Source organism: Dromaius novaehollandiae, chromosome 31 (genome assembly GCF_036370855.1).
Source record: "Dromaius novaehollandiae isolate bDroNov1 chromosome 31, bDroNov1.hap1, whole genome shotgun sequence".
NCBI lineage: Eukaryota > Metazoa > Chordata > Aves > Casuariiformes > Dromaiidae > Dromaius > Dromaius novaehollandiae.
The window spans coordinates 1,176,324-1,199,575 of NC_088129.1; the positions used below are offsets into that span (position 1 = coordinate 1,176,324).

Below are 23,252 nucleotides of genomic sequence, written 5' to 3' on the forward strand. Positions count from 1 at the left end.
GTGTTGCGCTAATGCTTGGCCCTAATGGGCTAATGAGTGCCACATCCCAGGACAGCTTGTGTCTAGAGAAGACCCTGTCCTTATGCCCACTGACAATGGCTGCCCTGATCAGATAAAATGTCCCAGCTACAGAGGTATCTTGTTCACAGCAGGGAAAACCTTTGCAGTCACAGCAGCCAGTGCTGCCATTCACTGGCACAACCCCAAGCAGTTCCAACCCACCAGAGAATTTCTTCTAGTTGTCCCATTCACCACTTATATTTAAAAAAAAATTGCTCAGTGGTCCTTTCTGTTCATCTCCTCTTTCTCCATGAGGTGCTACAGAGTCAATTCCCTTTAGGTGGGATTTAGAGGGGCGTTTCTCTTTCTTACAGGCTCTGCCTGCAGGTTTTCAGAGCTCACCGTCACCTCTTCTCCCTCTGCAGAGCTGCTAGGGACCACTAGAGTTTCACTCTTCCCAGTTAGCTCTGATCTCAGCTCAGCATGAGAGGCCACAGTAGCAAAGAGGGGCTAGAAGAGGAACAGAAGGTGAGTGATGAGTCTTTGCTGACTATAGTCGGATAGGGGCAACCCAGCTGTCCCATGGGGGCAGGAGAGAGCAAGTGCATGGAGGTGATATAGGAAAGCATGGGGAGGGAGAGCAGGAGAGGAAAGACTATGCGAGAAGGAGAAGTGCTCCAAACAGGTCAAGCACAAACAGGGCTGCAGCTCACAGTAGCGTCTATGCAAGATGAGGGGTAGGAAGCAGCCGTGGGAGGGCTGGGATGGAGAGAGAGAACATCTGTGGGGAGAGGGCTCTGGCATGGAGAATTCATTTCCTCTCCTTGTATCCTCACATCCCTTACACTGGTCCATTTGCAGAGAGTTCCTGGCATCAAATCCTACCTCATCCTGCCTCCTGACTTTGCAGATAGTGTGAGTGCAGGGTGCAGCCCTGAGCCCTGAGTCACCTGCTGCCCATAGTGAACCTCCTCACCTGAGGCAGGACATGGAAGACTCGGGGGATGTGACCAGGAGTGTGGGCAGGCAGAAGGCAGTGGGGGTAAGGAGTGGGAAAAACGTGGATGCCCTAGACAGGGATCATACACACCATCACAAGAGTGTAGGGGGCAGTTCAATGTCCAAGTCCTGGAAAGGTCACAGTGGAGAGGGTGCAGAAAAGAACCAAGAACTGATCTGAATGTTGAGGGAAATCTGCTACAAACTCTGGAGTCATTCCCCCAGTCCTACCAAGAAAGTTCTTTTGCAGTCTTGCACGACGGAGGCATTTCCCTGCTCCATTGCAAGCGCTGCAAGGCAAGCAGGAGAAAAGACCTACCCAGCCCCACAGCTCCTTCCACAGAAAGCTCCTGCACAGCACTCCAAATTCCCCTGGACTTGTCAGCTGCTGCCACACAGTTCTCTGTTTTGAAATCTTTCCCTCCTCATCCTCCACCCATGTTTACCTATTTCTCCTCCTGCCTCTCCCATTCCTCTTCCCACCCATCCTGCATAGGATGGTCTTCTCCCCCACTTGTGTCTGTGAAGCCACAGGGGGCTTTCCTTGATCCCTGCTCTCTTCTTCTGCAGAATATCTCTGACATACCTCACCCCACACTTCACTAAAGTGCTGTCTCTACACTGAGGCTTCCTTGCTCCATGTCTGTTACTTCTGGCCAAAGAAAGCCCTTCTCCTGCCCCTCCCAGTCCAAGCAATGTGGCTGTAGGTCTCAGCAGCCCACCCCTTCCCTGGCTCCCTTACCTTGGCCACAATACACAGCAGCTCCCTACAGCTGACTCTGCTAATCTGCAAGCAGGGCAGCTCCCAGGCATTCACTCAGTGCCTATGTCCAGCTATCTCCTCTTCTTTCTGCATACCTGTGCTCTCCCACTTTTGGCCATAGGTGCATCCTCCAGGCTCCCATCTGTGCTTGTCCGTCTGGCCTGACCGAGCTCTTCCTCTCCTCTTGCTCCCATCCTGGACATGGCCACAGGTATGTGCTTCTGAGTCACCTTGTCACTCTCCAACCTCCTGCACCTCCCCTGCCTTTCCCTTGGTCAGGAAATCTGAAAGGCTCATCTGTGTTCAAGCAGCCCATCCCATTTTTTCTGTTGTTCCACTACAGCACATTCAATGCACATCCCCAAGGGAACATTTCAGCTGGTTGCAGCTCCTGAACAGGCTGCACTGGGCAGTGCTGTAAGCACTCTGTGATGGACAGAATAAATTCTGTGTGTGCTCTTGTGGAAGGTGTTACACTCCTGTGTCAGCAAAAGAGGAATGTGTTGGAGGGCAGGCAGATGAGTCCTTCCCAGGGGACCCCTGAGCCTGTCTCAGGGGAAAAAGGGTTGAGGGATGGTAGGAGGGGACAGAGAGAAGCAGAGTCTCATGAGAAAGCCCTTGTAACCTGAACAGAAAGGGTGGAAATTTATTGCTCACACACTTGGGTTAAGTGCCATTTGTATCCCTGGGTCCAAGGGAGTGGTACAGCTTTCTCTGACCAACACCAGTCAGTGATCCCAAGTCCCACAGCTGCCAGAAGCTGGTTTATACCCAGTGCTTAGGTGGCCTAAGTTGGGTCTGGATCCTAATGCCTGTCCCAAGGAAAGGCCAGGTTTGGGCCCTGCATCCTGTCCTGGTAGATCCTGTTGAAGGTCTCACTCTGTGCCACTGTGAAACGGTTCTTCCAGTCCCCACAGATGCCTGAGAAAAGAGGGGTTTTGGCTCAAAGCACATCCCAGCACACAGCCCCTCTCTCTGCTCTGTTTTCCATATGCACAGGGAGATAGGCTCAGCTCTTGAGTCCAGTTACCACCCTAAAGGACTCTCCAAAATGAGACACCCTCCCTCTGAACCTGTCCTCCAGATCCAAACGGATGCATCGCTGTTCTCTGAATAACCTTGCTGAGGTTGTCCCTGTGTAGACACAGCAGCCCCACTGCTGCACCTTCCAGGCAGGCTCCCTGAAGCATTACAATGGGACCCCCTGCACTCACCCTTTCTCAGAAACTGCCCCTTTGGTCCATAATGTCTGAAGGGAGCAAGATGGAGCTGCACATTGGGTTCTCCCGCATGGATGTGAAGGAGGCATTTTGCACTACCATAGAGATGGCATCCTCATCTAAATCTTGTCCCAGAAACTGGCAGAGACGTCGCACACTGCCCTGCAGGTCCTGGGGACACAGATGGAGCCTTTTACCACTGAGGGGCTTGTGATAAGCCTCCATGATGATGCAGGGGGCAGGTAGGCTGGGGGGAGGGGGGCAGGTTTCAGTCCTCAGTTCATGCGCTGGCACCGGTAGGGTTGATTTGTGGTAGAGCTGCCTCTTGTTTGGAGCCATGGGATCTGCCCAGGTCTCTACCTGCTTCAGCTCTTCGTAGGTGATGAAGAAAAAAATTCTCTCTGCTCTTCATCTTCATCCAGCCCTGGATGTGTTCAAACCAGGAACCATGGGGCACTGATGGGAGACAAAAGGCAGAAGGTTTGGGAGCAGATTGGGGCAGGGTAGGGGGAGTGCAAGGCAGAGGAAGGTTCACACAAGGTTGGGAGCATGGCAGCCATGAGGTGGGCCAGAGCAAAGGTGTATAGGGAGCAGGTGGGGCTGGGAGAGTCAGCCAGGGAAGGGCAGTGGGCTGTGGTTGCAGCTGAGTAATGTGGTCTTCTCCAGCTGCCTTCCTGCTCAAACTGCCTAGTTCAGCAAACACTGCTGTGATGATGCCATTTCTTTTCCCTGCCATCATAGGGGCAGGAACAGGCTCAGAGACCACAGTAAGAAGAGGCTAAAGCTAGAAGTGTGCAGGGCTCATAGGTCAGCTCCTGCCAGAGATTTGTAGGATTTTCTTACCAAGACTTCCTGAAGACCTCTGAGCTCTGTAAGAGAAGGTGGGGAAATCCACTTTCTGTCTGCTTCAGAGCACAACAGAGTTTTGCAGGCCTGCATATCTCTCCAGAACTGCTTTGTTTTGTTTACCTCCTGGTCCATCCTCCCCTCTTGGGGAAAACTTGGTTTCATAGCCATCCTCGGTGGGCACTAGCAAAAGACCCTTGAGCTACAGACAATGAGAGGCCTCCCCATGCCCTAAGCATGCCCTAAACCACACTCACACTCTCCATTCAGAAAGTCCATCAGGAACTGCTCAAAGGATGTGGGGTCCTCATAGCTGTTGCACATCTTAGAGAAGTAATAGTAGGAGACAACAACATCTTGAGGATTGCGTACGGGGTAAATAACCTGGAGTAGAGTGCATGCAGGGATTAGACAACCTCAGTAGGGGAATTCAAATGTCCAGGCACTGGCGTTGGGGTGGATCTGTAAATGGAGAGGTCTTCCACACGGGCACCAGCTCTTAGCTAGACTCCATCGCCCAGGCCTTGGCCGGGTCCATGAAAACACAAGGCCTCTAGAGTCAAAGCAGATGCCCCAGAGTATCTGAGAGAGGCAAGACGTGACATGAAGGGCTGTACATTTCCATCTGGAGGGCATGTAGGACACTTCCCACCCTCATAGGGCAACACCAAGGTCCTTATCCAATGTCCTATCACTCCAAGGCTCCCCACCTCCTGGGTCCTCCCAGGCCCTGCCCCCTTCAAACTCTCCATGGATGCCCATCCCACCTTGGCTCTGGAGCAGGAGAAGGACTTGGGGAAGATGTGCCTGGGGAGGTGACAGGTCAGCGGGTGAGGCGAGGGGTAGCTGAGGGCTGACTCCAGGCCCAGCCAGGTTGAGAACCAGGGTACACGCTCAGAATTGAGGTTCGGCTCCAGCCGGGATGACCATGGCTGCGGATAAGGCTCAGCATCTCAGTCATCCACACGGTATCTGCCAGGGAAAGCAGAGGTGCATCTCTGCCCCAGGGGGCAGAGATGGGCAGACCTCACAACACCAGAGCTGTTTTGTTAGCAGCATCTTCACCACCAAGTCTGTGCCCACCCAAGAGATGATGCTCCCCTGCCCATGTACAACCACTGCAGTAGAAGATGCCCCATACTGCCCAGAAGGTTCCTATTCCCTGCCATAGCAGGATATTGACCCTCACCTGGAGAGGCTTCCAAACCCCTCCCCCTTCCCTGTCCTGGACCTTCCCCCAAACCCTACTGACCCCATCTCTCCCAGCCTAGCCTGTGCCACCCTTTCCTCCCTTGCCCTGCTTTGCTGTCTTCCCCTTGTACCAGACTTGGGGTAGGTGATGTTGAAGATGTCATTGAACTGGTTGTGTGCAAAACTCAGGCTGTGCTCAGAGCTGTAGGCAGGGCGAAATTTAATGCCTTTCTACATCACATACTGAACAGGCACGGTGCCTGGATCTGTGGGGGTCACTGTGGGGGAGGAGGAAGACAGGGTAAGGGTGCTGACCCTAGGCAAGGAAATTTCCTCCCCTGTAATAGATCCCAAACAGCTGCCAAGCCACCCTGTGGCAGACAGATGAGTGAACTTTTGCCTTAAACATTTCTTGGTACATAAGGTGCAAGCAAACCATAAACCCGAACAAGCCATCTGTTCCTGGCGGAAACAGGACTGAGCTGCTGCGACCCCCGAAACGGTCTCCCTGCAACCACCTGGGACACACCGAGCCTGCACCAAACCAGGGCACGATCGGGCAGAGACTTTGGGACCTGGACTAGCTAAATTTGCTGAAGCCTTAGGCAGTGAGAAAGGGCCCCAGAGCTGATGCAGACTGGAAAGATAAGGGAGTTACAAGCAGTTTGCATTCCCATGCGTCACACTCCGGGAGGGAGGATGTCAAGGCTTTGAAATAAGGCCTGCTTGGGCGCCAGGACCCTGGGAAACAAAGCCTCCCCTCACTGCTGAAACAGTGTTAATTAGGGGGTCTGGATTATATCCTCGTCATCAGGACCTTGGAAGATAACACCTACTGTCACTGCTGGGGCAGTGCTAATTGCTGGAACAACGCCTGTTGGTCAGGGCCCTGAGAAAGAAGGGCAGAACCAGAGGAATCAAAACACATTTGTCAGCAGAAACCACAACAGTAAAGATAAGGGAGAAAAGCAGCCTGCCTGGGAACAATGATGAGACCCAATAGGGAGCAGGAGACCCCAGACCCAAAAATTACTATTGGTCTGAACTACCGCGTGAGGGGTGGGAAACTTAATTTGAAAAAGCTATAATTGCCCAGGGATTTCTTTGTTCGGGGTCCCTCTTTGGAGGCACCCAACTCGAGCTGTAACTACTGCATGTGTGTCATTACAATTTATTTATTTAATTTGCCTTGATTTGGCTCCAAACTTTTCAGCGGGAACCTAGGGTCGGACCCTGCTCGAGCTGCAATTACTGCACGCGCATCGCTAAAATTTACACCCAGGGTGAAGAGGACCAACGGGATGCCGCTGGATCCAAGGGTGGTGATATCTCTTTCTCTTTCCCCCTTTTCTCTCTCTCTCTTTCTCTCTCTCCTCCCCTTTGCCTTTCCCCACCTTTTCTCCCCACTCCGTGGAAAATAAATTTAAAAGGTTGTACAATATTTGACCGGTTTTATCGTCTTAATCTCGTCCTTGGGATCGTAACGAAACCCCCCCCCTCCCCAGATATTGGATCGGCACACACCCCCTATTCAAAACAGCAGGCTGAGGCCAAAGGAGCTGTGTATTATGGGATAACCCACCCAGACATCCTCTGATCCTTCCCCATGGGGAAGCTATGCAAACAGCAGGTTGTCTGTGGGGGGGTGTCTGCTGCCTCACAGCATATTTAAGGAGGTCTAGGGCCAGATTCCTGCTAACAGACTGACTTCTCTTCCTCCCCTTCCTTGCCCCATGTGTTTACCTGTCCTCACAGCTCAGACGAGTGTGAAGCAGACATCATAATGGGATCTCTGCCCAACCAAGGGGGGACAGAAAGCAGCTGCGAGCCAAAACTTCCCTATCTGGCACCGAAAATCCAGCTTTGCTCTGCTCCTGGAGCTAAAGGTCTGCAGAGCTGCCAGGAGCTGGAGGAAGAAGAAGGGGAGGGAGAAGGTTTCTGCTCTTGTGCCACCATCCTGGAGTAATGATTAACAAAAGCCAAAGAGCAGTAGTCATTCCTTTCCCATGGAGGGGAGGGCATGGACTGGGTTATGGAGAGCACACCAATGCATAGCTCTGTGCAAGTCCTTTTGGGGGGATTTGCCCTTTACTTCACCCCCACTGCAAGAACCCCACTTTTCTCCCCTGTTCCCTCGGTTTCCCAGATGAGTTTCTCCCTTTTCTTCCAAATACACTATTAAACCTCCAACAAAGGCCCCCTGCAGTGCCTCTATTTCTTCCCGTTTCCCTTTAACACTACAAATTCTTGCACCTCATCTGAAAACCTCATAACCATTCCAGCTTGCCTTCTGCCATGAGCCTCTGTAGGATGTGCAGAAGACCTTTTCTCATATGTCAAACTGTTTTGAGACTGGGCCATAAAAATGCTGAAGTCTCTGAAAGGAAGGGAACACAACTGAGTACAATCAGAGGAAATGATAAATTCAGTGAATCTGCTTGGGTCATTAAAAAAGTCTCCCAGGAAAAGAAGAGATGCTGCTACAGCAATAAAGGATTGAGCAGTTCTTCCCCTTTTTCATTAAAAATCCTCATGACTACTGTGTAGAAGGAGGAATAGGGGAAGTTCTTCCTCCACTGGAGCAATTATATGGGCTGCTGTGGACCCAAGGACAGCGGAATTTAATGCTATTAATTAGAAACAAACAAAACACAACTAATACTGCCATATAATCACATGTGAAATTACTGGTATTTTCTACATGTTCCACTTGGAATGTATGCAGCAAGAGGCCAGCTTTATTCCGAAAAGAGAGTTATTCTGAAAACTTTATGTAACAGAATGTGCTGTCAAAAGTAGACTGAAAAATAAATAAGGCACACGGTGTATATGAAGAGTGTTTGAGAAGCAGCAAATATTTGCTCTGATGGCATGGAACAGCTTTTTTTTTTTTTTTTTTTAAGAAACAGCTAAAACAGTGATTTCCCTTGACCCTTTAGGTCATGTTTTGTTTTCAAAGCAAACATGACAGAAAATATGATTAAGAAATGTTTAAACACTTCAAAGTGGAATGTTATCTGACCACAGGTATTCCATTAACAGTGGATGTGAGAAATGAAATTAACCCTTGAGAATATCTATCATGTTTGTTGTTTCAACTTAAAAATAAATGTTTAGCAAAAACCTTTGAAAAGAATAACATGCTCATAATTTTTTACAAGTGAATAATTGCACTATTTCATGAAACAGAATGACTAACTGGCCCTTCTCATGTTCCTCTTTCTATTTTTTTAATAGACCTCCTCTCATAAGCATCTTTTCCTGAAAGGGAATTTTAAAAGCTATTTTTGTTGTATGCATGATAGTAGTTACAGCTAAAGAAAGAGAGGACAATACATCTTTACAACAGCCTTGCAATTGTAGTGGAATATAATTCTTTCTGACTGTACAGTTTTGCCAGTGAGCCACAAACAACCCTGATCCACAGAGGAAAAAGGGGGAAAAAAGCTTGCCAATACCACAATAATTAAATAATAAAACAGCCATTTATTAAGAGTAGATTTTTTTTTCATTTTTTTAAGAGCCAAGTGAGTTTGTTAAAAGTAGAATGAGAGCTCCCACTAAAGCTTAACAAGGCCCAAAACAGGAAAGGAGACAGACAGAAAATATTCCCCATATCCAGGCCTTTGTATGAAACTAAGAGATAAAGGAAAAGCCTCCAAAGTATTATCAAAATTTAATTTCTCCTTGCAGTCCAGGTAAGTATCTAAATTTCTCAGACAGACCTAAAAGAAGTCTGTCTAGTGTTTCATATGCAACAGGTGATAGTTGGTGAAGCTTAAAATGTACAGTATACATAGTCAATTGATAGTTTTCTACCTCCAAAAGATACATGTATTACCCTAAATAATTACAAAAAATTAGGTAAGGAATATATTTTTAAACACATTGACACATCTGTATTGCTAGTTAAAAAGCAAGGTAGCAGTCTGCTTTTAAATACATATGTATATATATATCATTTTATTAAAATGCATAAAAACATTACAAATAATATTTGGTTAGTTAAAAGATAGAGAAAACTGAAAAAGCATATATTAAGTTTTAGATATTTTTAAATTTTCTTATAGAAAAAAGCATTACCCAGATCTCATCAAAAAGAAAAGAAAAGGATCTTAAATTGCAGCCAGGGCATCTAAGGTATTTTTTTTATTATTATAAAGATTGTCAAATATTTATAATAATAATATGCAATTATCAATATTATGCAATTATTATTATATGCAAATAATTCCAAACTATATTTGTCAAGTCAGAATTAATAGAAATTGAACAATATTTGAAAGCTAAAAATGGATTAATATATGCTAGACTAGACTTTTGCTAGACTTTTAAAACATAATGCAGAGGTGTGCATATCTTCATTTTTTCAGCACTAAGATTTCAGAAAGAACCTCCAAACTGACGCAGTGAAGCCTGAATTCAAAGCAATAAGTAGTATTAGAGAAGTGAAGGCTCATTAAAGAAAATACATCCATGATAAAATGGAAAAGACATCAAACATCACACTATCAAGGAACTTGTGCAATTTGTCCTGTTGCTACAGTTCACAAAATGGAATCCCCAGTTGGGTAAAAATTCAAAAAACAAGGAAATCAAAAAACAACAAAAACAGCGATGCCTTTTTTGGAAGTGAAAGGAAAAGAGGCGTTTTTTCCACAGGTCTCACCTAAGGGTTACACATTACCTCCTTTGGGTAGGCAGTGAATGGTTAATCAAAATAAGAGATGCCAAAGGGTGATATTTTTCGCCATAAATCATGTTTCTGGGTCCCCTCTGGAGACACTCAACTTTCTCCTGTTATAGACGATGGAGAACAGGAATACATCTGGATGGGATTATCAGGCTTGTCAGATGCCCATTCTTTTGGGACATGATTCCCTGTCTCTCCCCACTGAACATAAAGGGAATCTAGCAGCTACTTTGTATGTGGGTGAGTAACTTCTAGGTGTTTATAAGCACTGTATGTGCTTTGAGGTGCAACCCTACAGGCTGGCTAGTATGATGCTCCCCTGTTGCAATGAGCACCAAGGAAGTCCATGTCATCATGCCCTGACCTAGGGCAATTGCCCCAAACCACGCCATTCACAGGGTCCTGAGCAGACAGCAAATTACACTGCCTGGATACAAAGGCATTGTTAGACATGGTCCAAGCAAACTGGGGAGACAAAGAGAAGTTGCTGAATTGGGTTGAAAGTGTAGGATAGGACATCTCAAGAAGCCTGCTTCCTCCTTCACCTCTTCTGACTGTTGTTGTTTGCAAACTTTTTCTTTTTTTTTTTTTTTTTCTTTTTTTTTAATATGGAGGGGATTTTCAAACAGCTCCTGCTTATGCATTCCTTTTATCCTCTGTTTGGTGTAGTTCCAAGTGGCTTTGTATCTTCTTGTTTACTTTGCTTCTTGGTAAAATTAATGTGAAAAGCTGGATTATCCACAGGTTCTTTGGATCACTTGCAGCCCTTTTAAACAAGTAGGGTCACATTTCCACATCCTGTCCTTGTGTCAAGGAAACTGGTTTAAGAGCCTTGCTACACAATGCAGGTAATTTTGTATTTAAACTCCTTGAAAAGGTTTGCGTAAGTGTTGATGGTGAGTATCCATTTTATTGGCTTATCCTGAGTCCTCTTGTATTTACTTTGGCACTCAGCAGCTGCCTGGACTTGCTTTGCTATGGAAAGGTGGAAAGCTTGAGTGGCAGGAACATCTCAGAGCTTCCCCATAATGAATGGCAAAGGACCAGTTTGATTAGCAGTGTCATGACCAACAGAATGACTTTGGGAACTGCAGATAGCATGTGACAGGGAAAATGCTCCTAAGTGACATGAGCTGGCTGCTTCTTAAAAAACAGACGCAGGGGTTATTTCACCTGCAGAGCTTGGAGAAGACACTGCCTGGAGAACACTCCAAAGAAGTTGTCCTAGAAAACGCCTTTTGCATCTATTTCTAGCTACTTCACTTGCAAATATTTCAAGTATAAGTTCTTAAAATTGTTGGCTGCTTTATTGCATTGTGAAATTCCTATTGGCTGTACAAATTGCATCTTCATGAGGGCATCATCATTACATGGTGGTCTTACAACTACAAATTTACAAATGCCCTGTCAGATCTGCCCCTTTTGCTCACAAAGTGGACAACACAAGTTTGAGGGGCCTGTAGGTAAGAGTGAGATGCGTTTGACTCAAAAGTCAATCCCAGTTTCTGTCGACAAAGAAGAAACATTCAGACATCATTCATGCCAGTTCCCAGCCTCAACCAAGAAAGTACCAGGTTTAATTCCCATTTCTGCCAAATACTTTTTCCATATAACTGCAGACAGTCACTTTGTGTCTCTATGTCTCAGATGAGTCTTCAAGAAACACAGAGAGAATCACCCAGTATTTTCCAGCTGTGGTGTTATTCCCTTATCCATCCAACGATGGCAAAGGAACTTGCACAGCTGTTACAGGGGATGAGTCACTTGCCATCCTTGCTGATGGAAAGCTATCTTCATAACTTTGCGGTGGAGCTGAGACATTTTCCAGCACTTTAGGGCTCAGGGAGTTACAGGCACTGTGATGAGTCTGCTTTTCAGCAATATAGGCCTGGGGGTTCATATGCAGAAATCTTGGTTTGCTATGCCCTTTAAAAAAACATCACAGAGACACCTGCGTCTCATATTTGGGGTTGCAAAAAGGGCAAGGAAGCAACAGCGGTGTTACAGGGCTGATAATGCAGCCATCTCCATATCTCCCTTGATTGCTTTTTTTGCGGCTGAAGTTAAAATTTCTGCACCTGCAGTGCCTGCATCATTACAGTCCCCATATCCTCCCCTAGCACTACCCTATGCACCTCCAATCCTGCATTGTCCCAAATTCCACATCCTCCAAAAATATTTTCTCTCACCCCTGATCTTCCTCATACTGCATCTGTCTGCAACAGTAACACAAAGTCCCTGTCTCTGAACTCTCTCCACTCCTCTCTACCTCCCTCTGCCCTAACTTCCCCCATTCCTCAGTTTCTCTCAGTTAAGTTGAGTATGAAAATATTTTGGAATCCTTGTTGATTCACCCTAGCTGGGCTATGGTCCTCTCTGCCTCTCCTTTCGATGCCCCAGTCCTAATCTTCTCCAAAGCTGTTGGTTGAGGAAATTAATCAAAATCACTTCTAACTTCGGGGCAGGGAAAAGAAAATTTGTCCCTCCCCTGGGCTTTCTACTTCACTGCCAGCAAATAAATGTGGCTGTAGGCCAAGGGTACCTTCTGGGTGAAAGCTGCAGCAGAAAGCAGTTCCGAAGAACATGCAGAAGTTGCCACTGAGGTTTATTTTCCTTCTCTGGGGAGCGCTTGTGCCCCTGTGCTTGGCTGACACAGGTAATTCCTTAACATTGCCCCTTTTCAGGCTGGGCATCTGCACTAGGGTACCTGGGCTAGGAAGGATGCATTTAGACAGATCTGGGTGCAGAAGACATTTCGGTGGTATTTGTTTCCTTCTCTGCAAGGTGAGTTTGGTTGCAGATGGTGATCAGTACAAGCAGAGCAAGGAGGACCATCCACAAGATACCTTTGAGGTCTCTCAGGTGGATTCTGCTAGGAGCAAGATAAAAGGTCAGTCATGGTAAGAGAAAGTCAGGAGAGGGGGGAGACTGAAGCTGTTTTATGTATATGTATCTTCATCAGGTATTTTTTCTTTTTAAAAGATAGACATATATTGGGAAAAAATAAATTTAACATAGTTGAACATCATTATAACTGATGAAAAACAATCTAAGCTGGTGTATTGACCAAGTCTCTCCCCATATGAAAGAGTTAAGAGGCATTGCTTCTTACCTACACCTTACCTTACCTTTAAATCCTGAGTTCCTCACAGTTTGTCACCATTCTCTGTGTCAAGCTGTGTCCCACAGGAGGATCTACTTTGCTACCTTCATGATCTGCAGAAGAGCTTTTTCCTTCAGTGCAGCTGGTGCACTCTTCCTTCACCCAAGTTATTCCTTGCTAGGGGTCTGGTACTTCATCTGTCCCTGTTTCTTTCCAAGGTGGTGAACCCGTTCCCTGTGTCTTCCCCTTCATCTATGAAGGGAGAACCTACTCCTTCTGCACTGAGGATGGGAGCAGCAAGGGAACTCCCTGGTGTGCCACGACCAGCAGCTATGACCTGGATGGCAAATGGAAGTATTGTACCTTGCAAGGTGAGTGTCAGACCCTGCCCCATGGGTACCTCTCCTTGTTTTTCAGAGCTGCCATGGTGGGGATAGAAGGCCATGCCTTGCAAACAACCTTATGCAGCAAAGAAACCATCTCTTGCTTTAGAGATCGACATCTGTTTTAGTCTCTCCCTTTATAACCAGTGGGAAAAGCAGGTGCTTCCAGGGAACCACTGATCTCTTACAAATGCTGGTATCTGTAGTCATACAGACCATGGATACTTTGTTCAAGTGCCTGTCCCTCTGGGTTATGATATATGGGCCCACAATAGGCTTGTGTGGGAATGGGCTGCCCCCACTTTTATTGCACTTAACTCCTCTGCCTGGATCTTACCTCTTCTTAATAAGCATCTGGATGCCTGGGTCTGCCTAGGATTATGGGATGAGGCTAGAGTGAGATTGGAGTCTCACCTTAAAATGTGATTTGGGAAGTGTCTGACTCTCAAGTCAGGTGAGTATCCAGATCTCAACTCTTAAGGCAGATGAAATTGCCCTAGCTCTTTACCGCTTGAGAAATTCAGTTTAGTCACATTCCACTTTCTCTGTCTCTTACTCGCTCACAATTTATCACTTATCTCCAGTGCAGATTGTAAAAGGACCTTGGTCCTTAAGGCTATAAATAGTCACATTGTTACCAGAAGCCTCACCATGTGTTCATTTGGGATCCCACTCATACTTGTTGTTTGGGGAGCATCAGAACTCCTGATCAGTTGTGCAAGAGGTATAGGTCAGATCTTAACAGATGAATAAGAAGATGCAGGGGCCTGTTGGGTTTGAACTTAGCACTAGGAACAAAACACATAAGGCATCAGCCAAATGCTTGTCCCTGGATATGATGATGAACTGTGCAGGGATCCCATGAAAAGGCTTGCTCTGACCAACAACTTCACCTTCTCCAATCTTTTGTCTTCCTTTCTCTAATTCAGGCTTGGCCTTCTCAGGCAAGGAATGGCTCTGGCCATCTATGCGTACATGGTGAAACAGTCAGTTAGCTCACATGGGTCAATAAGGTCTCAGTAAGGCAGATGATGAGATGTCCTTGTGCTGGATGTGGTGTTTCTTTGGGGCCATTGGCTTGAGCAGAAGTGAAAGGAACTGGCAGAGGCACGCCAAATTGACCCCAGGCTGCACACATCCTGCTTAGCCTCCAAGCATAGAAGATTTACAAGTCTGGTTTAAGCAAATCACCTTATTCCTGTACCATCCATGGGAAGCAGAAAGCTTCACAGAGCAATTCTTGGAGACCTCCTTTAGCATGGGATGAGGTTCAGGCATCTCTTCAGAGGTGCTAGAGCCAGTCTAGAAGGCTTTAGACATCCAAATTACTGGAAATGGATTTGGGGCTGCATCTATCTATTTAGGGCAGCATACCCACAGTTCTTTTACCTTGTCTCTTGAAGGTGTCAGCTCTCCAGGGAAGACTGTTTTCCAGAAAAAATTCTGTGCAACTCCAAGCACTGTCCTTACTGTGTCCTCTTCTCTCCCCACAGAGCATGGGGGCAGCTCAGGTGGCCAGCCTTGCTTTTTCCCTTTTATATACAAGAACCGGACATTTTACACTTGCACTAATGAGCACATGGAGGATGGGCAATTCTGGTGTGCCACTAGTGACAGCTATGACCGTGACCGACGCTGGAGCTACTGTGCTGACATCAGTAAGTTCAATGTCCCTTGCACAACTTTCCTGTCCTGACCATTGCTGAATATCTGCAGCACTGACATTTTTCTATCTGGTTCCTAGTGCTGAGCTCAAACCCAACAGGACCCTGCATCTTCCCATTCACCTACAAGGGCCAGACCTACACTTCCTGCACAACTGATGGGGCATTAAAAGGGCTTCTGTGGTGCTCTTTGAGCAGCAATTATGAGCAGGATCCCAAATGGACATACTGCCAGGCTTCTGGTAAGGATGTGGGGAGTTACAGAGCTCAGCAAGTCACAGCTGTTTTCCACAGAGGCAGGACAGGGCAACACCAGAGTTCACAGTAAAGCTGAGACAGTTAAATTGCCACAAGTGGGACAGCACAGCTCCTTCACTCCAGTACATCCCTGGGGCATTGTGAAGGGAGAATTCACCCAGGATATGGCAGGATCAGGACTGGTAGCTAAGGCAAGGTTGGCACTGGTAATCTCCAGACAGACTGTGGGGATATGTAGGACATAGGGGACATCCAGCAGAGGAGACTTTTATCAGGCCATTCGCCTCTCTCAGGATGGTCACAGGGCTGCTCTTGAAATGAGAGAAGGAACCTTCCTCCCCAAAATCTTTTACTGTTTCCCACCCTGGCCTCTCCCCCACCACTGCTCTTTGTAGATGGAGGCAGGCAAAGGAGGCAATAAGGCAAGCAAGGGCATCTCTGGATACTCAGATGCTCTAAACCCATTCCACTGGACTACCAGCCCTCCTCATCTCCATCAGCAGTGCCTAAGACAGCAGGGAAAAGTAGGTGTGAGATGCAAATTTTGTATCAAAGGGAAGGGAAAAGGAAGGAAAAGAGGGAACAGAACTGGCTTTACATAGCTTAAAAATCTTGAACATGCCTGAAGAGATAGAGGAAAATATTCAAAATCAGTTTCTTGATTTCCCCAATTGTTATCTTGATTCCCTGAGCAGAGAGGTGCTGCTTAAGGCCTCAAGACTGGAAGGAAAATGTTTAACATTAATTTTCCAAATCTGCCCCCTTTTCCGAGACTATTCTCAGCCCCATGTGATGAGGCTGACCAATTCAGAAGGTGCTAATGAAAATAGGAAAAATGCAGTCCCTCAGTTCAAGGCTTGGTGTCTAGCTTACTGAGCGTGGAGGATGCTGAGTGTCCAAATGGACATGGGGGACTGGACACTGCCTATAGGCAGCGGGGATTAAAGGGAGATGTTAAAAAAAGCAAAATCAAAACTCACAGCCCCAGCTGGGGATGGTCAGAAACATTCCCTGACACAAACTGAAGGGAAAAGCCCATTCTCCTGTTTCTACCTAACCAAACCTTCTCTTCCATCTCAACCTTCTCCCAACTAGTGTCTGGTACGAACAGTGGGAACCTCCCTTGCGTCTTCCCATTCCAATACAAAGCCAAGCTATACCATGGCTGCACAAACATTGACTCGCAAGATAGGAGGTACTGGTGCTCCTCCACCAGCAGCTATAGCAACCAGTGGCACTACTGTTCCACGACAGGTAAGGGATGTGAGAAGAGAGCATCCTCGGGGTCCTCTTGGCCTCTGTCATGCGGTGCAAGGGGGCCAGAAGAGTACAGGGTTCTGATCATTTGGGCAGGGAGTGGGTGGGCTTTGCTATGAGCACTAGTGGGAATTGACTCCACCCGGGTCATTTAAGCTGTTTGGAGAATGGCTCAGGACTTACAGACAAATGATGGTAAAGTTAGCATCATAGCATCCAGGATACTCTGGCATGGAAATAGGCCTGAGACTGCACAGCTAGAGAAGATCCTGTTCTCCAGGGATGCCTTTATTCCTCTTCTTGGTTTTGGAGGTCCTTATAGGAACTATGTGCTCAGCTCTGATACTGGCAAGACAGAAAGATCCCAGAAACAGCCATGAAAAGGTTTGGCCTTGCCTTCTAGAAAGCAGTTTTGGTCCTTTCAGCTTATCCACAACAATGGCAGTTTATCTCTGTCTTTGTACAACTGGATTGGAGGAAAGTGCTCTAACCCAGCACAGACAATAAAATAAGATGAAAAGGGGAGAAACTGAGTAACTGTGTGCTGGAAACAACAGCTTGCTGTCACTAAGATTTGGATTTATCTCATGTAATTTTAGGTTAGCTACCTAGCCTGCTCTCATAGATAGCAGAGAAAAGCAAGTATCTTTGGGTGGGAAGCACCTGACCTGCATTAAACATCTGCTTTCAGATGAGAGGAATTTCTCTCCAAAGGCTTTTTAGGGCTGTCTTCATTGTAGACCTCTAAAGTGAGTTAAATCCCACCATATGAATCTTTATTCAGATTAGCCCATTCCATCTGACGTACCAGGAATTCACCGTGGGAAAGGCAGCATTTCATGATACCTCTGCTGTTTTCATCACAGCCTGTCTTGCCTCAAAATGTCCCAATAACAACCAGTAATGTATCCAACATCTGAGGTGAGCCTGGTAACATCACAGAGGTTTTTAAAGGTGAGCACAGCACAGGGCTGGCAGGTGAGTTCAGGATCCAGCCCATGCCTGGGAAGCTGTGTCTGAATTGTGCTCCTTGGGAGAGTACAGAAGGAGATAGGACTGAACCTAAAGCCCTGTACGGAAGGAGGCTGCAAGAGAATTGAATTGGATTTAGATGGGTTAATACTTATTCTTTTAACAATTGCTGCTGGAAGATTTGGTCTCTTTAGTGATATCCCCAGAGGTACTCTCTTCCAAGGACTTTCCTAGTTACTCCTGAAACCTGTGAATATTTCCTTCATCTAGAACATCCTTTGTCAAGGAGCTCCACAGGTATATTGCATGATGTACACAGAAACACTCCTTTGATGTTTTCAGCTTGGTTGCTCCAAGTTTCCTTCACTGGCCACTGGTTTTTATTCTGGAAGAGACACCAAATAGTCAGTCTCACTTCATTTGCTACATACCTATCCTGATTTTGCATGCAACACTTCACTCATGTCTTCTCAAAGCCAAGGTACATCTCCAAATATAATTTTTCATTTCCCATGATAATTCTAAGGTAATAAGATAAAATAGATGCATTCCTTCTGTGTGGTTAATTATCACCCATTTTTATTGCTGATGTCATCCACTGAAAAGACTTGAGATGGCCAAGACTTTTGACCTGGATTTAGAGAAATGATGTAAAAAACAGAGCTGTGAAAACTTACTTATTACTGAAGAAAATAGGAAGCAAAAAAGATTTTTTTTCAGTACTTCTGTTCATTCTCCAGCTTACACTCTTCTTGCTCTTCTTTCTATTTCTAGAGTACGGAGGAAATTCCAATGGTGAAAACTGTGTTTTTCCTTTCATCTACAAGGAAAATCTATTTTATAGCTGCATCAAAACAAATGACAGCACTGGGAATCTGTGGTGTGCTACAACAGGCAATTATGATCAAGATAAACTGTGGAGCTATTGCCCAGAAACCTGTAAATATCTCCTTTCCTCTATTCTCCTCCCAGTAAGAAGCAGGTTGCAAATATAAAGGTCAGGCAACACCTGGTATACATCAGCTAGAATTCAGTAGGAAAAAAGGAGTGATGAAGGTGAGGGGAAGACAGTAACGATAGAAAAAGAAAATGGTTAGAAGTTATGTGAAGAATAAAAGTTGTGCTTTGATCCCATTCTGCATGAATCTGCATATGGGTAGGGAAGCTTTAGCTCATTAAATGTTGGAGCTAAACAGAGTCATACTGGTGCTGGAGGCGTCATCTGTTTTTAAAAAATAATGGACATTAACCTCTGGAACAGCTTGGATCACTGGTCTTTCTGAGCAGTTTGTATGTATAGGGGACTAGGCTGGAGATTTGGGGGAAGGTCCCTAACCTATGTTCATCTGTGAAATACCCTGGTTCATTTTGGTCCTGTTTTGCAGATGTATCCTGGAATAACACAGAGTCAAAATGTGTGTTCCCATTTATTTACATGGAGAAGTTGCACCATTCCTGCATCCAGAGTGAGAGGCTGGCTGGAAAATTCTGGTGTGCTACAACGAGCAACTATGACCAGAATAAAACATGGACTTTATGTTCCTACACAGGTAGGGCTGCAGTCCCTCCCTAAGCATCTCTGGGACATCAGAGAATGGGACCTATCATAGGTTCACTATCCTAACTCCAGGTGGGTGAAATGCCCCAGACTCAGGTCTTGGGTGAGATACGGCAGTGTGGAGCCCATCCTTCAGTGGGTCCCCCTATTTCATAGCTGCAGACCCATGTTTGAGGAACTTGGATGCAATCAAGAAAAAAGAAAGCACATGTGATCCTGGAAGATAACCCAAAGGGAAATAGGCCTTATGCCTGAATCTTTGGGGAACCTGCATGAATGTTATTGAAACATCCATCTCCAAGTAAACTGGATGACCAGATTGCAACTTGACTAGTTGCTGCAATACAACTAATTTCCATCTGATAAAGAATATAACTCTAGAGGCAAAGGTCTGATCTTTTGTTTCCTGGGTCAATATCTCCTCTTTGGTGCATAGTATGGAGATGCTTGAGCCAGAGAGAAGGATGCCTCTGTAATCTTCCTCTAAGTCTCTTTCAATTGGGAAAGGTGGATGTGAATTTGTGCTTCATTAGCAGCTTCTCCTGGGGGGCACTCTGTGAGCATGGACTAAGGTCCCTTTCCCAGGGCTACCTTTAGCATGTACCAGAGCAAGCCATTAGTGCAAACGGGGTGACTAAAGCTAGGTGTTCACCCTAGCCTCTTGCAATAGAAACATCCAGCGCAAAGAGACTCCAGGCCAAGCAGAGCTCAGAGCACGGTGTGGGTAGAATCTCAGTGCATGTGCCCTTCTCTCCCACAGGTCCAAGCCATTCCTCTGAGAAACCTTGTGTTTTCCCTTTCACCTACGAGGGCCTGCAATTCAACGAGTGCACCAGCCTGAATGAGAGTAATGGGAAGCTCTGGTGTTCCACTACTGACAACTACGACAGGGACCGCAAGTGGAGTTTCTGTCCTGTCTGATGCAGGGGAAGGATAAAAAGAGGAATGGGCAGTGCCCAGCTGTTTGGCACTGCCTGTAATCCCTTATAACCCATTCTGTCACCTGCTGCTTAGCTTCACGCAATCCTTTTAATCCGAGTTGCTTTGATTGTATGCACAGCGCTATGCATTTTACCTGGCTCACAATAGCTGCTAAATCTTAGAGTCCATTCTGTCACTGGAGTCATCTTTATCACACACATACAGTCTCTGAAGGAAAGGGAAACAGCAGCAGCTGGAAAACGCCACATGTTTTTCCCAGAATAAGCCAGGATCCCGGTGGGAAGTTTTTATTCTCTTTTTCTTGGTGCCAAGTGCAGCTGTCAGCACATCATTCCCTACAGTATCGCTCCCTGTACAGGCCCTCACTTATTCTCACAGTGCTGCAGACACACGGGCCCTGCTGTGCCCCCTGTGCTCTTGGTGTCCAAGTTTCTAATCCTTATGCTTCCCAGTTCAAAGTGGCAGAGCTGGCGAGGGGAAGGCACCTGAGAAATGGTGGAGCAAGGAAACAAAGTGATATTGGTAATTTGGAGCATTTCCAAGGCTTCCAAGCACTTCCAAACCTTCACCTGTATTCTGATGGGGACCCATTGGAGACAGTCCAGAGGAAGGCAATACAAATGATATAACCCAGGACTGAAGGTTAATTTAATTGAGAGAAGACTGAGAGGACATTGGGAGTGGGATCTACTCTAGCTAAAGGGTACCATATGGAGTGCAGAAGTGTGATCAAATTACCCATGTCTGTCTCCCTTAGCTGTGACAGATGCACCCCTGACTCATGCCTCTTCCACCCTCAGGGACTGCCCCATTCCTGCTTTTCTGGAAGAAGGATGGGGACCAATGCAGCACCCCAGCACCTGGTCTGGGCCCAGAAATAGCTCCTAGCTCCCCCTGAACCCTGAGCTGAGCAGGGTTAGGGTTGCTGGGTGCAAAGCAGTCTGTGAAAGTTGGGGTCCTTTCCCCAGCATGGGTGGGCTGCACTGTGCAGACTGAGCCAGGATCTCCCACCTCCCCAACTCCGTTTTGCCATCCAAGAAGTCTGCCCCTCGGCAGGGTGCTGGGTTGACCCTGCACTCGATCATTCTTGGCATTTCCCAATGGCTTTCAAAGGAAATGGCACTATGGCAGCCTCAGAGAGGTAGAGGACTGAACTGAGTGACTTTCCTCTGCTCCCATGTGCCAGTTCCCATCTTCAAGGTCAGTTCAAGTCACACGTGTTGGCTGGTACCATCCCAGCCCCATGCTGTTTTTAATTCCTGTTCCCATCCCTTAAAATTACTTAGTTCATTTCAGGACCCTGTGCTCTTCCCATTTTCCCTGAATCTTCTTCCTTTAGAAGAAGGTCCCATGCAATTCCCTGAGGCCACATCCCCAAAGAGCTAGGCTCATGTCCCATCCTTGTTCAGGGTTGGAGGATAAACCTTCTCTCCTAATGGGCAAAAAGTAAAAACTGCTGAGCGAATTGAGATCTGCCTTGCATAAGCAAACTGAGACAAGCTGTTCCCTGTTCCTGGCACCAAGCTGGGACCAAACATGCAACAAACATTGCTGGCAAGCTTCATTTTAGAAATGAGATTGGGTCAGCTACTTTTGCTTCATGCATTTTTAGAAAAGATTTCTGTTCTATTGCTCTACTTCCATCCATTTTGAGACAGTGCTTTTGGGCCTGGCCACAATCACAAAGGTTTAAAAGGAGAGGGCTTTTAAGTAAAAGTAAAAGCTGTTTAAAAAAAAAGGGGGGGGGGAGTCATGTTCAAATGCTAGCTGCAGAAACTGTTCTGAGGCACAGCAGGGCCTACAAAGAGTTTTTCCAAAAGACCATGGAGCGTGCAGTAGTTGTCACTGCAGTTCATTTCAACAGAAGCCACAATACTCTGAGGCAAATGTGCCATAAACTCATGCAATGTTGATGCTTAGCTCCTGAGGTGTGCCGAGGTTTAGTTTCATGCAGAAAGGCTACAAAAAATGGGAAAAGGCAGGGTGTTTTTTTCCTTTGTTAACCTTTTTTGACATAAAGCCAAACAAGTCAAAGTGTATACAGCAAAGTTAAAAAGGCTACAATAATGCATCTTGAAGTGTTTTTAAAAACAAATTACAATTTCTTGGCCATATTACATCTCAGATAAGACTTAGATAAAAGACCTCTAGCATTTAAGCAACTACATTTGAGTTCCGAGATAAGAAAAATACAAAGCTAAATGATATCACCAATAATTTTGACTTATGTATGTAATGTGGCTTTTGTTTTACACATTCATGACCAAAAGGCTGATATGAAGCAGATTTCCTTCCTAGAGGGCATGGTGCAGAGTGGCAAGGCACCAAGAGGTCAGACCAGCCACACATATATTTTGCTTATATTAATACAGTTGCTTATATAAATTAGCAGAAGTTACAGATCCAAAGGTGAATCTGTCCATAGCTAGGGGATGATGTCTGGCAGAATAGAAGAGCATCAGGGCACGAGTAGCTAAACTGAACATGCTGCCATTAAAATCAACTTCAGCTGAGAATAAGGTTAATTTATTCAATCCTACACATCTAGAGTGCAGGTGTCCTTATTTGAGCCAAGCACTGAAGCTACCATTGCTGTCAGTGGGCAGAAATATATCCCAGAAGACCTGATGCACCTGCACTGGTGTCAATGTCTCCTTCAGGGTGAGATTAAGGATGTCCTAGAAGCATACATTTTCCCAGCTGACTACAAAGGGAATTTAGATGAAATACAGGCATGTACATCACAAGCATTAGCACAGGGACAGTGAATCCCAGCCACACCACTACACAGCAACTGTTAAATGTCTATGGAAACCTAGTCTATGGAAACTTCCAGCACCAGTCATTTCTCTGATACCTTCACCCTGGTGCCTCCAAAAGGCTTAGACACTGCCTAGGAGAAAATATGGTGAGTACAGGATAATGAACCAGATCAGATAGTTCCTTGTCCTAACAGTACCATATGCTGACATGCAAGTTGCTGTGTTTTAAAAGCATGTGACGATTTTGACTTATTTTAGAAATGGGAAAAACAAACCCTTTTTTGGTGAGGCAATCAGCCCTTGTTAACAATACCATTTCCTTCAGTGCCCTGAAAATAAAAATTGGAAACCAGGCATTGTAGCAAAGCTGAAGTGGACTCCAGTTTCCCACCCCTTGCCAGGATTCCTCCTGCCTTTTAAGGACAGGGATATATCCCAGAGTCACTACAGCCCCATTCTCTTTATGTAAGGAGATGAACTGTCTCCTCTACAGAGCAGTGAGGCTCAGACAACTTTGAGCAGCTGCACTGAGCCCCTTGTTAATACAGTCAGCAGAGCCTTGGGGCTCTTGCCCTGAAGTAGACACCTGTGGTACAACTCAGGTGCCTAAATACAGGCAACAACTACAATTTCAGATGACT

At 46.1% G+C, this 23,252-nt stretch overlaps 2 protein-coding genes and 1 pseudogene across 2 annotated transcripts in view; 2 read left to right on the plus strand and 1 right to left on the minus strand.

Annotated features, from left to right (window-relative positions):
* The window catches only part of LOC112993749 (deleted in malignant brain tumors 1 protein-like), a 231,267-nt gene that overhangs the window by 26,819 nt on the left and 181,196 nt on the right, over positions 1–23,252 (plus strand). The gene's annotated exons all lie outside the window — the stretch shown is intronic.
* LOC112993757 (sulfotransferase 2B1-like) lies at positions 2,395–6,627 on the minus strand (annotated as a pseudogene).
* Positions 9,341–23,008, plus strand: LOC135324101 (epididymal sperm-binding protein 1-like). The gene is made up of 8 exons (XM_064499603.1): positions 9,341–12,368; positions 13,034–13,186; positions 14,692–14,856; positions 14,943–15,104; positions 16,216–16,374; positions 18,124–18,288; positions 18,735–18,899; positions 19,668–23,008. Exons 1-8 carry the CDS (start codon positions 12,296–12,298, stop codon positions 19,826–19,828), a joined length of 1,203 nt encoding a protein of 400 aa, XP_064355673.1. The 5' UTR covers positions 9,341–12,295; the 3' UTR covers positions 19,829–23,008.